The sequence below is a fragment of the Xiphophorus hellerii genome, chromosome 17 (assembly GCF_003331165.1).
Source record: "Xiphophorus hellerii strain 12219 chromosome 17, Xiphophorus_hellerii-4.1, whole genome shotgun sequence".
Classification (NCBI taxonomy): domain Eukaryota; kingdom Metazoa; phylum Chordata; class Actinopteri; order Cyprinodontiformes; family Poeciliidae; genus Xiphophorus; species Xiphophorus hellerii.
This window is the reverse complement of record NC_045688.1, coordinates 12245414-12259147: the sequence shown is the minus strand read 5'-3', so window position 1 is coordinate 12259147 and position 13734 is coordinate 12245414. Positions and strand designations below refer to the sequence as shown.

Below are 13734 nucleotides of genomic sequence, written 5' to 3'. Positions count from 1 at the left end.
CATTCCAGTTAGATGATTTAATGATTGCTCATGCTCTCTTGCTGTCTCAGCTGACTGCTGTCCTTGAGTGAACCGAGACTTAACTTTGTCTACTAAGATAGGCAAAGTCTACCAGTCTGTGCCTCGTCGCACAGACATGTAAACGGCCCCAAAAGTGATTAGTAACACAGTGTTGTTGCAAAAGGCCTGCAGTAGATACTACTGGACTCTGAGCTGTTCTGTATTAGTTAATTTAGTACCAGTAAACATAGTCTGCAGTAAATTGAGGTGATCCCATCAGACTCTATTTATTTATTTTTTAGAATATTAGCTAACTACTAAGTAGTCATGATCAAAATCTTAAAGATGTTTTTTTGCGGCCCATATTGGTATCTCTGAAACAATATTTGGGCTATGTTGTTTAGTACCACTTACACTTTAATGCTCAATTAGATGATGATTGAAATAGTGCCAATTTGCAACAAGCAATCTTAAGGTCCTCTACAAGACTATTTGATTCAGTCCATATCAATGCAAATTATTCTAGTGCAGTCTGATTGTGCAGTAAGAATTGGCTCAAATTTCACACAATGCAATTCATCTGAATCTGTAGCACAGCAGTCACTCAGGTAATCTAAAAATATAAAAAAAATATATTAAAAAAAATATCAGTTGAGTCATTGTGGCAACAGTGAAAGGGAACAGCTCGAGTCTAAACATAAACACGGACAAGATAAAAAAAAAAATAATTGAGATTACATACAAAATTACCGAGCCATTTACTGAAAAAGAAGAAAACAGAAACGGACAATGTTAATGGAAACAAGTGTTACTAATGCTTCTTTCCATCAAACCAAAACACAGGAGCTCTGGTCCGGGGCACTTTCTATTAAATAAATAAAAAAAAGGCAGCAATGACTCAGTGAATGGTTGCATCCAGGGAAAAGGAAGACAAAGAGAGCACTCAAAGTTAATGACAACGGATAATTAAGTAAAAACAAAACAACAAAAAAAAACCCAGCTGAGAGTACTTTCTATGAGCAATTGCAACATAAACAACAGAGTCATTTCAGACCATATTTACACTTTCACATGTGGTCTTTTCTTGCTAAAATATTGAACTTTTTAAAAAAGTTAAATATTTGAATACATTTTATACGAAACGTTTGTCTCAGAGAGAGTTTTGGAAACATTTTTGTTAAATATACTGTAACCTAGTATGAAAAATTTCCATCAGGCAAAAATTATTTACATTTTTTCCATTTTATTTTATTTTTTCTCGCGCGCGCGCGCGCACACACAAACACCCACATAAATTTGGGTAAACATCAACAGGGAGGGCTTTGTTTTCCTCCCCGCCGCCAAGGCGAGAGAAAGCGAGAAGAGTGAGGCTTCACTAGTTGCGCTGCTGGAATCCGGATATGATGAAAATGTTTTAGACCTGAAGTGTCCCGAGTAAACTTACCGCAACTGCGCGCCGAAAGCGTCAAGGAGGATCATGTTTTCGACTTTTTGTACGTCAAAAAAACCAGCTGGAATATCTTGGACTACGACCGTCGAACAGTTAGAGTAGGAGGAAACTGTCGGGTGTGAAAGTTGTCTTTAATTTTCCCCCCCTTAACGTTTTGAGGAACGAGTTGAAGGAGGGAAAGAAGGATGGGAATAAGTCACATTTGAACTGAAAGTGAGAGAGTTGTCATGTTTGAAAGGTAAGTCGGACACAAACAGTAAATCTGCCATTGCTTCTTCTTCTTCTTATTATTATTATTTTTTGCTATGAAACAACAAAAAAAGGCAGACCGTTAACAAATGGGCTGCTTATAAACTCTTTCAGCAAAGTTTACATAAAGAGCGTGCGGAGGGAAATTTCCACTAAGTTTTACTGGAGCTCGACGTCACTTTTCTCGGCGTGTGAATAAGCAGTTTGAGTAACGACTTCCATAGTTTTGCTTTGTGTCTGAAAACGCTGCGCTGATTGTGAGACTTATTGCTTTTTGCAGGACTGGGGGCTGAGGAAAAGAAGGGAGGAACTACTTCTGCTGGTGGTGGTTTATAATTTTTTTTCTCCCTTCGAAGAGGACGACTGTCTCATGTCCAAGGAGACTGTCCATCCATCAGAAGGGCCGGCGGGTCCAGGACAGGGCCCACGGCTAGAAACAAGTCCCCTGCTGTTAGCGTCACACGGTAGGAGAGCACAAGACAGGCCATTAATCAGTGGTTTTAGGTGTGTATTCATCGAATTTAGGTTAATGTCAAGTATAGGAGTTCCACAGAGGTTTTGTCAGAATGGATAACTTGTATATTATTAAGCGGTGGTGGAATAAATAAAAAGAAAAAAACTCCTTAAATGTATTAAGGCAGCTGCTCAGATGGCAGCAGCTGGGCAATGAGGCTCACTGCCCAGAGTGGCAGGCTTGGTGGGCGGCAGCAGGAGTTGTGAAGAAAAAAAATTAAAAACTTAATCTGAGTCCTGAGAAAAGGAGAGACCATTTTACATAATTTACAATTTGTATGTAATTGTAGTGGCCCCTGTAGTGAAGGTTAATAATTCAGTGGGAGAGACAAAATGAGTTAAAAATGCTTTAATGTTTAAATGAATTGTTTTTTTTTAAACAATATTTTTCATTGGCACATTTCTAATTCTCCTTCTATATCCTAGCTTGGGATTGATGGAAATGAAACAAATTTGGGTACTCGTTTTATAGTTTGATGTGAGCATAATGGCATAAAATGCAGGTTTGTCCTATCAAAGGCTAATAAACTTTAATTTTGTGCAGAACACTGGAAGACAAAATGATGACAATAAAACACAACACTTAAAAACAATAAATAAAAGCCACACACAACCAAAACAACAAAGAAAATGGATTATGAATTCTCTGTAAACAAAATTTGGATCAGAATGGAAATGATCAAGCTCAGTTTAATTTATTATGCGATTAGTTGATTAATTGCTTACTGCAACAAGATTTATTTGCAGTTCGTATGTGGAGGAGTGAAAATCCCCTTTTCTGACAGCAGCTGAGAGGGACAGATGCGTCACGACTGATGCTCCTGTGAGTGTTTTGGGATGCTCATAGGATCCATGACAGCTCCCACTGAATATTGAGCAGAATAAAAACAATGGTTTGAGATTGAAGTCTCCACTATTGGACGAGATCTGCATTTCTTAAGAGTTAGAGTGACCTAAATGCTTCTTTTTGATAACGATGAAATTGCCAACTTGGCAACACCACTAGTTATTTTTATGCCCACTCAGAGGAGGGCAAGGGTACAGAAAACTTTCTTATGTTTGCGATATGCAGTGATAAATGTTTCTTCAGGAATTTGGCTACGAAAAGTACTTGTACTGCTCACACCACAGCTTTTTTTTTTTTGTATTTTGGCCACCTTTTATCCACCTTTTATCCAGACAAGCACAAAGTGTACAATAGATAAACCTTGACTGGTAGACTCTTGTAGTTTCTTGCCCAGAGCACTGTTCGTTCAAGAACAGCCTCCACACATTTGTAGCTGGCAAGCTAAAATGTGTGAAACACGTACATAGCTCATGTGTGCATCAAGTTCTCCCTCTGTTTCATCCAATAAACTTGAGCTATAAATATACTTACGTATTCGGCTTCGAAACTTGCGTTAAAAAAAATTAAACAGAAAACATGACTGAAAGTAGCTTTGGGTTGGGATTTTCTTATACTTTCAGGCAACTTTCAGTAAAAGTCATTATCTGTGTGCCAGTCTGAAAGCCTTGATAATGTTTGTGCCTGTTTTTTTTTTTTTTTCCCTTAATAAAGTTGGAGGAAACACCCTGCTGACTATTAACAGCAACCACACAGCCAATTATATTTTTTAATTAACTTTCCAGTTGCCCCTAAGATTATCACATGTAAAATAAGCTTACCCCCACACCCGCTTTTCATTTTTCTTCAAACAAGCAACGGACCGTTAACCGATCATCATTATGGTACTGTTTCAAAAAGAAAAAAATAGGAAAGTAGGACAATCGCATGGGACTGCTGGATTGTAAATGGATTCCATTTTTGTTTTTGGTGGATTTTCCCCTTCAGTGGATGGCGGATCCTCTGATATAGGCTGATTTTAAGTAAATTGTGATGCTTAAATACTCCAATTGATCTCACCATGCTTCCGCTTCGAGTTTTACTATCTTACACCTCTGACCACTTATCCATCGCTGCTTGTAAACTGGATTGTTATTGGAGTGAAGCAAAGCTATATCAGGTCTGCTCTGTGATCAAACCCTTGATTCAGTTTCACATCAAAACAACAGTATGCAATAAACAAGCCATAATGTTAAACACAGGAAACCAATTTGAGAGACAGATTAAGCGTTTCTTGTGTTTGTGCAAGGCTATCAGGCCAGTTTTGTTTTTTGTTTTTTTTTGCCTGAATGCTTTTCCAATTTAGATGAATGCAGCCTTTATAGCAGGAAAAGAATCTTGGCAGGTAGAGCACACTTGGGAGCACTGGGAGAAAGAAAATGAGATCCAGAGCTCTGGCAGGGACTTTCACCTGAACCGTCCCACCATTTCGCACACGTTGCCAGGAGGTTGTTTTTGCTGGCGTGAAAAAGGAGGGCGGCCTTTTGCACCTACAGGTTACACAGCTGATTTTCGGCCCGGTACGACCAACCCAAACGGGAATGTGAAACGTTTGGTACAAAAGTGTTTATAGGTAACCTTGCTTTTTGGCAATCAGGAGTTTATACCCACTTTTGGGCAGTAATATGCTGTTGGTTTGCAGATTGTTTCATAATGCTTTGAGCAGTTCACACCATGTAACTTTATTACATTAAAGAAATGAATTAGAAGCACACTTTTGTTTTTCAGTGTGGATTTTCTCTAATCCTCGTATAGATACATTCATCCCCACAAGTATTTGGTTAAAAGTCACTAATCATGCACTTTTTTGTGGTCTTTACTAGGGGTATGGCATAGTGCTGCTCCAGTTAGCCACTGTTCTTATCAGCGATAATAAGGGTTTATTTAAATCAATTGGTATGTACACACAGAATCTACTCACGGAATTCACAAATTTTCATCTATTCCAAGACCAGTGTTCATGTTTATCAGGATCATTACCTTTTTAGAAAACCCATTTGTTTCCAAGTGGGCTATTGATTTCAGGTGAAGGTGTGTTCTGCACGTGCATAGGCAGAAAACAACAAAAACAATGTTGGATAGCATTGTCACCTGAACCTGAAACCTGAATGCATTGCATTGTCCTGTGTGTGCTGTCTAGTTTAACACAACGTCTGATAACTAACATGTGTTACACTTTGTTCATTTGAGACGGAGATGTGAAGGTGGAAGCTAAGGGTTTAAAAGCGCATGCATGTTTTGACGACATGTTAAAATCGCAGTGCTACATTTGACCCTGGCATAACAACAGTGGATTGAAGATATCTTCCAAAACACCATCGGTTTCCAGATAGTGGTCTCGTGTAAATGCAGTCCAAGCTATGCCAGAAAATTGTGGACTTGAGTTAAAAATGGGCTCTGTACTAGGAAACAAACTCACCTCTTCTGCCATGAAGATAGATCAACTATTGAGCCAGATGGATTTTAAACCAAATATTTGTTGCTGTGTATGTATTATGCCACACTCTGTGTTTCAATAAATGCTTACGAGCCTCAAAACAAAATAACTTCCATGCCTATGAGGACTGTATGTAAATGTCCGACCACTCATGCAGCTGCAGGAACTTTTATTTTTCATTTTGAGCCATACTTAACATCCACTTCTTGTGACTTCTCTCCCCAGATGCTTGTGACAGTGAATCATCAGGAAGCGCGCCTTCTCCTAGGAAACAATCCACTGAAGGACAAAGTCACGTGACGGAGGAGAAGCCTAATTATTGCAAGCCTGTGAGGAGTAAGTCTTAATGACCCGGGTAAACTGTGGGCAAACAGCAGTACATCTTTGTGCTTTTTTTTTCTCTCTCTAAATAATAAACAATGAGGCATTTAATTGAAGAGAGTGAAAGTGATTAACATGCCAGATCAGCCTAACTGCTGCAAGTGACTGTTTTTTATTCAACATTTGAAACTGCTTTAATTTTACTCAGATTTTTTTCTAATGGCAATATTCTCACCTTATAGGAAAAGGTTTTGTTATGCTGTTCCTGTGTTAGGGTCAGTTGGCCAACTAAAATATTAGCTTCACTGTTTCCAATTACAGTAATACCCAGATAGCAGCTCGGCCTCTTGGCAAGTGAGTGTAACATGCCTGCTGTCTTATTCTGACGTTATGACCAAGACTTGGCTCAATTGGTCATTTTTACTTCTTCCAAACCCTCAGCCATGTGTTTTGCAAGACGGGAAATCCGGTTTGTGGTATTGGCCGTCCTCATGTACTCAGACATTGGCCGTCCTCGTGTATCGATTGAGTCCTACTTGTAGTTTCTTTAACCCAGTGCCAACGTTTACCTCTTCACAGGATGTTATTGCAGACTGGGGAAGAGTGTATTTTAATTGAAGTAGCTTCCAGGTTTGCAAAATTGGGGGGAGGTGGGGAATAGACTTGTCCAATCCATCAATCATATCATCCATAAATCTGTCTGTCCTTCCGTCTATCATCCGTCTATTCCTATGTCTGTCCATCAACATTTCTAACTGTACATTAGTCCATCCAACTATCCTCTGTCAATCTGTCTGGACGTCTTCTTTTCTTTTTATATATTTGTGTGTCTCTTATGTTGGTTTGTTGTATGTTCACCTTTCCTTCCGTCCGTCCATCAACAAGCCGCTTGTCAATCATCCGTCAGTCGTTCAACCAACAACTCGACAGTTTAGCCGCTTGTCCGGTGTGAATTCAGGGTGAACTTTTAAATACATGATTCAGAAATGGACAAAACTGGAATGCGTCTGACCTTTTATTGAGTAAAGTTTTGTGAACTTCTGGAGGCATCTTCCTAATTAGAAACAAAAAGTCTCCCATAAAAACCTTTCAACCGTTGCCATTGTGTACTTTGTGGCATTTCTTCTGGTTCAGGCTGGAAACTTTCTTGCGACTCTGATCTAATCATATTGTTTTATGCAAATGTAGAGCACAGCAAGGCTCTGCTAAACAGCAATTTGCCATTGATTTAGAAGCAATTCTAATTAAACCTAGTTGCACAGTAATTCCACTCCATACAGAGATATAGATTGCAGGTCACAGAGTGAAACGCGACTAAAAGGCTTTGTGTATTCGTGCTTCATTGTTCCTGAGAGGAGTGAGATGTGACAACATGGGCTAATAGCAGCTGATTGCTGCTGTAATAAGGATTATGTTTTCATTTAACACCTTTCTTGACTGCAGGTCTCTTGTTTCACTGTTGTTAACTTTTCCAGAGTGCCCTTTTCCTCCTACTCCTTTCTTTTTTTGTTTGTTATTAAGCTTAATGACTTGGCTGTGGCTTATTTACCAGAGGAGAAAAAAAATAAAATAAAATGATGTGTTTTTAAGTCATCAAAGTGGTGCAACGAAGTTCAAGTTTACTTTTAAGTCTTGGATATCACTTTTGACTTGGAATTGATTTTACCCCTTTAAGTTGATAATCCATTTTGGCCGAGTTAACTTAGCTTATTTATATCACGGAGTCCCATGGGCTCACTGTAGTTTAGCTGTGTTCAGGGGGTGCTGCGCTTGCTGCTAGGGGTAATTGAGAGCCCTCTCCACCGCAGAAACAGGAAATCAATAAGAAATCATCTGCCTGCCTACATCTGAGCCTTTGCGGTTTTCTTTTCCCCCGGCTGTCTGATTTAGAACTTGTGTACTGTATCTGGACAATAAGTTTTCTCTACAAGAGGAAGTCCATTATGCTGTTTTGATAACAACAGCGATCCCATTTCAGCTCCAATAACACTGTTTTGACAGGTCAGCCATTACGTCAGCTGGGTCGGTCCTCTTGAAACGAGTTCCTGAAATTGGCCAGCGGTTGCATAATTCCCAACAGGGCACCCGTAGGACACAGGGTTCAATCACAGGAATTTATAGTGAAAGCTGTAAAATAAAATAAACTATTTCAAATAAGAAGGATATTACAAAGTCTGAAATTTGTCTGTTTGGAAAAAAGGAAAAAGGAATTGAAACTATTCTTTTTTTGTATACTTTAGTACTTCTTCCATTGTCTTAAAGATCCATATTTTCGTCTAATTCCGCTGAATTCTTCCTCCCTTTCTCCTGTCCATAATCTGTCCATTCACACATTTGTTAATCTGTGATTTTTAATATTTTTTCTATTTGTTGCCTGATTATTCTCCAAATACTTACTTTCCTTATGATTTCTGCCATGCATTCATATGGAATTTTTGTAACCAGAACAACTACAAAGTATCTATACCTTAAAATTGTCTAAAAAAAAAAAGTACTGAGAAAAGTACTGAGGTTCTCAGTACTTTTAGAAAAGTATAAACTTTTCCCATTAAAAGAAAATGTCTATGACCCTCGGATGGTTTTGTGTCTGAGAGCCCTCTGGTTTGGTAGACAGCAGTGTTCGCTGCCTTTCTCAGAGAACTGTCCGTCACTAGGTCTGCCATCCAGGGTGAGGTGGGAGAATTCCTGTGGGGAGAGAGACATTCTTCAACGGACCGTTCTGCTCTTACGGCTGATATCTCTGCAAACAGTGCCTTTCCTCTCCAGCCACCGCCTCGGAATAAATCACTACCACCTCGCAGCGGGTTTTAGGAGTTTAATCATTACGCTATTCACCAGATTGCAAGTAGTTTTTTTTTTTTTAATTCCTCTTTGGTTGATAGAGATGAACTTAATAGCCTGTGTTATTTTATCTTAGTGTAACTTTATAAGAAAGTGAGGTCAAATAACACGACTACTTTCGAAATAAAGGCTTTAAGTCTGGCCTTTGTGTGAATCTCAGATTGCACTCGTTGGTGCCACTCGTTTGAGTTTATTACCTTTTAGGAAGAGTTGACCTTTTTGAAATGAACTTTGTGACCCTCCACACCCCCCCGCATAATAGATGCAGAGCGGATTTAATCGGACAGGACTGCACAGTTTTACTCGACTTTGTAAATGCAAACGTTGGATAGATGAGATGTTTATCCGGTGTTGGTTCCAACACCGCAATCACCCCATGCATTACCTTATGCGCCTTTCAAAGAGCCTTGGGCACTTTGAGACTTTTAACCTCATGTCAGTTTGCTTTTCTTTGAGTCTTTATGCCAGTTATTAGAGCTCTGTGCTGATTGTTGTTTTGCAAGATTCATATCTTTATTGTAATCCCGAGAGCCCTGTCTTTGCAGAAAAACTGCCTCCAAAGCATAGGCCTATTATAAACTGCACCGTAATTTTCAAGTGATTACTTACCAGTGGGTCATGGAATCAAAAACTGTATAAATAGGGTGAAATGCTAGTGCAGGGGTTGATTAAAACGGTCATTGTAATTCTACCTCTGTTGTAATTATTTTCTCATTGTCTTGCTGCAAATAGATTTCATATGGGAAATTTCAAGTGCGTTAATTAGCATATTTTATTCAAAGTGCCGAAGACTTTTCACCATTTTTTTTTCTTTAAGATATCCAAAGTAGTTGAGCCAATTGATTAGATATGCATACCTCAATTCTTAATTATTTAAGTGCACATTAAATAGAAGGGTACACATATAGATTTTAATCATTAGAGTCTTTTTCTGTCTTCCTTATTGTTGAACACCATGTTCCTCATTTCGATTCAAACTGAATGATGGTCATAGACACTCATACCCTGTAAACTTCTATGAACACTCAAACTTTAGTGTATATAATTTAATAAATGAGCACAAAGTGCAGTGTATTTGCAAATACAAGCCTGAAAGGTGTGGTCTGCATCTGCATTCACCTTCCTGCCCAGATCTGCTCTTTGAAGAAGCTTAGTTTCATTTACTGAAACTTATTCTTCTCAGTGGGTGTGATGTGTTCAGTGTGATAACTGTAATCCACCACGCATTGCAGTTTGCATTCAATTAAAAATAGTAGTTTATATCTCACATGGCCAGAGAATGTTCTTATTGTGCTCCGGCAAACTGGAAAATAGCATGCTAATGTTCTCTTAAGAACAAAAACACATTGAAGCTACACAGGTGGTACAAATTAGGTGATTTTTTTGCATGTAATTGTTTGTATTAGATTTTATTTGGTTGTGGTTAAGTAATACAGGACAAAAATTGCCTGTTAAACATTAAAAGTATTTTATTGGTAAAATTGTTAAAGTTCAACTTCACAGTGATACATTTGAATGTTTTTATAAGGTCATGAAAGCCCAATGAATAGTTCACAGTATGTGCTTGGAATGTGACAGGCAAAGGTGAAGTTGCTGTATGTTTGGAAAACTTCAGCAAGTTCCCAGCTTTCAGATTTTTTTTTTTCATATAAATTAAAACAACAAATAATCAAAATTCTCAGGCGTAAAGCACAGGTTGTGAACTGCCAAAAACAATGACAGTGTCATTGCCTTTCACAACCCACTCATACATGGGGGTGGGTATCCAAAAAAGAAAAAAAAAATCAACTAGTTGAAATGACAGCAGCACAGGGGGTATTACTAGGCCCCTAACAGGGTTTTGGCTCCAACATTAAGGTTAAAACCCTTTTCTATTATGAGATCTCTGCTGATGTTGCCCCACTAGCCCCGAACCCCCCGAGCTTCCAACTCCGTGGCCCCTCCGTGTTTGCAGGTTCAGCGCCTCTCTGTTAGGTCATTCGGAGCAACCCCTCCGCCCGCCCCTCCCCACCCCGATCAGTGAAGGGTGACCAGGGACCACGGGCTGGCCGCCGTCCAGACACACAGAGGCACAACTGACACTGCCACCACTGCCGCCCACCCCCGTTTTCTCTTTCAGGCTAGAGCTAAAATCAATACAGGCGTCTCTGTGTTTTAAAAGCCACTCAGAGGCAGACGAACACCTATGTCCCAAAGGCTGATCTCTCAGCTTAAGGTCTTGATTGGCATCTCTAAGACAGGAGGCACTGACCCACAGCTGTCCCATTAGCAGCGGGTTAATGCTGAGATTGATACAGAGCAAATAAAGGAACTGGGTGTGGGGGTATTTTGATAGACTGCCTAACCCCTTTCTGACCCAGAGAAGGACCTCTGTGGTATATTTGTGCCCATTTCTGACTTTCCGAATACAGTTTTTTTTAATGTGTTGTTCTTTTTGACCCCTGTGTGCATATAGCACAGTGTGAGCCCGCCTTCCGTTGAATTTAAACGAAAAGAAAAAAAAAGAAAACGGCAAGTTTCCCTCCCTGGAGGGAGAATTTGAAGCTGTGTGGAAAAACTGAGTCAGAGATGTAACTGAAATTGAAAATATAGCCCTCCGTTTTCTTTCCTTCCCTTTCCCCTCATTCTCCCTTGCTCCCGAGTTTTGTTTTAAGTCATCAGAGAAGAGAGGGTGGAGCACGACTTTTGGCGTATGAAGCCTGGCAGCAACCTCAGGCCTGCTCTGAGTCACGTCATAACTGATCTTTGTAAAAATTGTGGTAGTTGGCCGTTTAAGGTCTAATTCAAAGAAATATGTGCAGGGAAGAAAAAAATAAAACAAAAATACTTAAAAACTTAATCAATTGCTTACATTTATCTAAGGATTAGTAGAACAAGGGTAGCATTGAGATTCTGTGTGATAATGTGACACAAAGCATGCGTGAAGTATATGGAAAGTAATTCATGTTTAAAGAATAACCTCTGTGAACACACATTTGTGAGTCTTGTCACAGATTTTTCCAGAGGCCTGGATTACAGATTTGGAATGGATCTGCACAAGAGGTCTCCTCAATTGATATAATACTGCATTGTGGTGACGATGCTTAGTAGCCATGTGTTTCTTTCCAACTTTGAACTTATTGGCCAAAATCACTAATCAAAGCATGTGAACAGCCCATAAAGCCCGGTATGTTAATCAGCTGTGTGTGTATCCCTACACCCTCTGAAGCATCCCTGATTTACTCTGTAAGCAACTTTAACTCAAACACAAAGTTTATCATTTTAAAGTAACAGAAAATGCTATTTAAATCTTGGAGTGATTTTCATGCAATCAACGAGTACATTTTGCAAAAAACTTTATTTTATCAGAAATTGGTGATTTTCATATTTTCTCCGTTTTTGTCTTAGCTACTCGCTCCTGGATTTCCCGTGGCACTTCACAAATACTTTTCGTACATTTCGGAACTCTTATTTGCAAAAACTTTTAGGAGGTGCAGCATTTTCCAAATTATGTGCCTCGTTTGCTTTTTACGTAAAATCCAGACAAATTGTAATGAGATTAGTGAAAAGGTTCAAGAGGGATTGATGCTGTGCGTATTTTGCTTTGCGTTGCACACAGCAGTGGAGAACAGAGACGTCAGTAACGGCAGATTTTGCAGAGTCTGGCGTATAAATCACCTTCCCTTGACAAATTTAAAATGAAAGACGGCATTTCATTGGGCGATTTGGTTATTTTAGACGGCAGTCAAACATATTAATCTTCGGAGAATGTTCCATTTTTGAAATCAAAGGATAATTGATGATACCCCACCCCAGCCCAGTACGATAGCCCGTTCCACCCCTTTCCCAGCATGCACACCTTACCACTTGTGCTGAGAGGTTCATTTTGCCAAATCAAGCTCTCGTCTTTTAAGATGCCTTTGCTGCCGTTAAATGTAATTAAGCAGAACAAGGTCCGAGGGGGTTATTTTTTCCACTTAATCAGCAGCAAAATTTGAAATTAGTAAATCCCTGACACGCTTTCTCTCTTTGTGTTGGGTAGAAGCGACAGCTGCGGTACAAGTAAAGGAAGTGTCACTTCCCCCAGTGTGTAGGATAAGTCAAAAATAAGTGAGCGTTCTAGAGAACTAAAACAACGAAAGGATATGAGTCTGTGGCTATTTAAAATCAGTTAAGCCGTTTGTCGGCGTGACCCAGAGCAGCAGAAAAATGCGGAAGAAGGTGATGTTTCCTGCTCAAATGAGATGCAAAGCAATATGATCAGCCTTGACAGGTGAAGACAGTTAATAGAGTTCCGTGACTGGCTACCGCACACACCCAGCATGTCATTTCTGCTGATGAGGATCCAATATCAGAGCAGGTAATTTAGCTTTCTTCAGCAATCATCATCGTCTGAACACCATCATTTTATCTAGAATAAATACAAAACATTGTCTGCCTGTAAATGAACTGACAGGGCAAGGATTGCTGGTTGATGGCCGGAATCACTTTTTCTCTTTTTTTCTTTTCTTTTTTTTTTTTGAATGTCTATTGGAACAAGTGACATTTCTGTTAACCCGTGTCAGGTCGCCGACCAGTTTGTGTCAACGCTGTAGAAGAGAGTTCTTGTTGGAGATCCATACCTTGCTATCTAATTTTTCTATTTAATGTCACTTTTACAGCAGACATTTGACATCTAATATTAATAAGATCCTTTTTCTTTCTCTTTTTTTAAGAAATGGACTGTTCATTGGACCGTGTTTGTTTTTTAGATTTGAATTATTGCAATATCCCCTTAAGAGCTTTATCATCATTCATAACAAGTATCTATAACATTTAAAAATCTCTTTATTTTTTATTTTTTTGTATATTTAAATATACAGTACATAAACTGGATATAAAGTTTGCAGTTTGACAGTTTGGTCAAACTGTTTTTGCAGTTTCACCAGCCAATTTAGACTGACCTAATCAGATTGTCATTCTCTGTTCCTAAGGACTAGAACATGTAAAGAAATGAAGAGAAACATTTCTTCTAAAATCCCTTGGCTTTGAGTTATTCCAGTTCAGGCCTCAAGATTTGTC

At 39.1% G+C, this 13734-nt stretch overlaps 1 protein-coding gene across 2 annotated transcripts in view; it reads left to right on the top strand.

The window, feature by feature from the left end:
* Window positions 1–1343: 1343 nt before the first annotated feature.
* Window positions 1344–13734, top strand: part of mdfic (MyoD family inhibitor domain containing) — a 28853-nt gene continuing 16462 nt past the window's right edge. Inside the window, exons 1-3 of one of the 2 annotated variants that reach the window (XM_032589785.1) lie at window positions 1344–1688; window positions 2056–2163; window positions 5758–5868. In XM_032589785.1, the coding sequence (XP_032445676.1) occupies window positions 2070–2163; window positions 5758–5868 (205 nt within the window). In that variant the 5' untranslated portion in view covers window positions 1344–1688; window positions 2056–2069. Of the gene's footprint in view, window positions 1689–1979; window positions 2164–5757; window positions 5869–13734 lie in introns of both variants that reach the window. The other variant, XM_032589784.1, reaches the window with a different exon arrangement.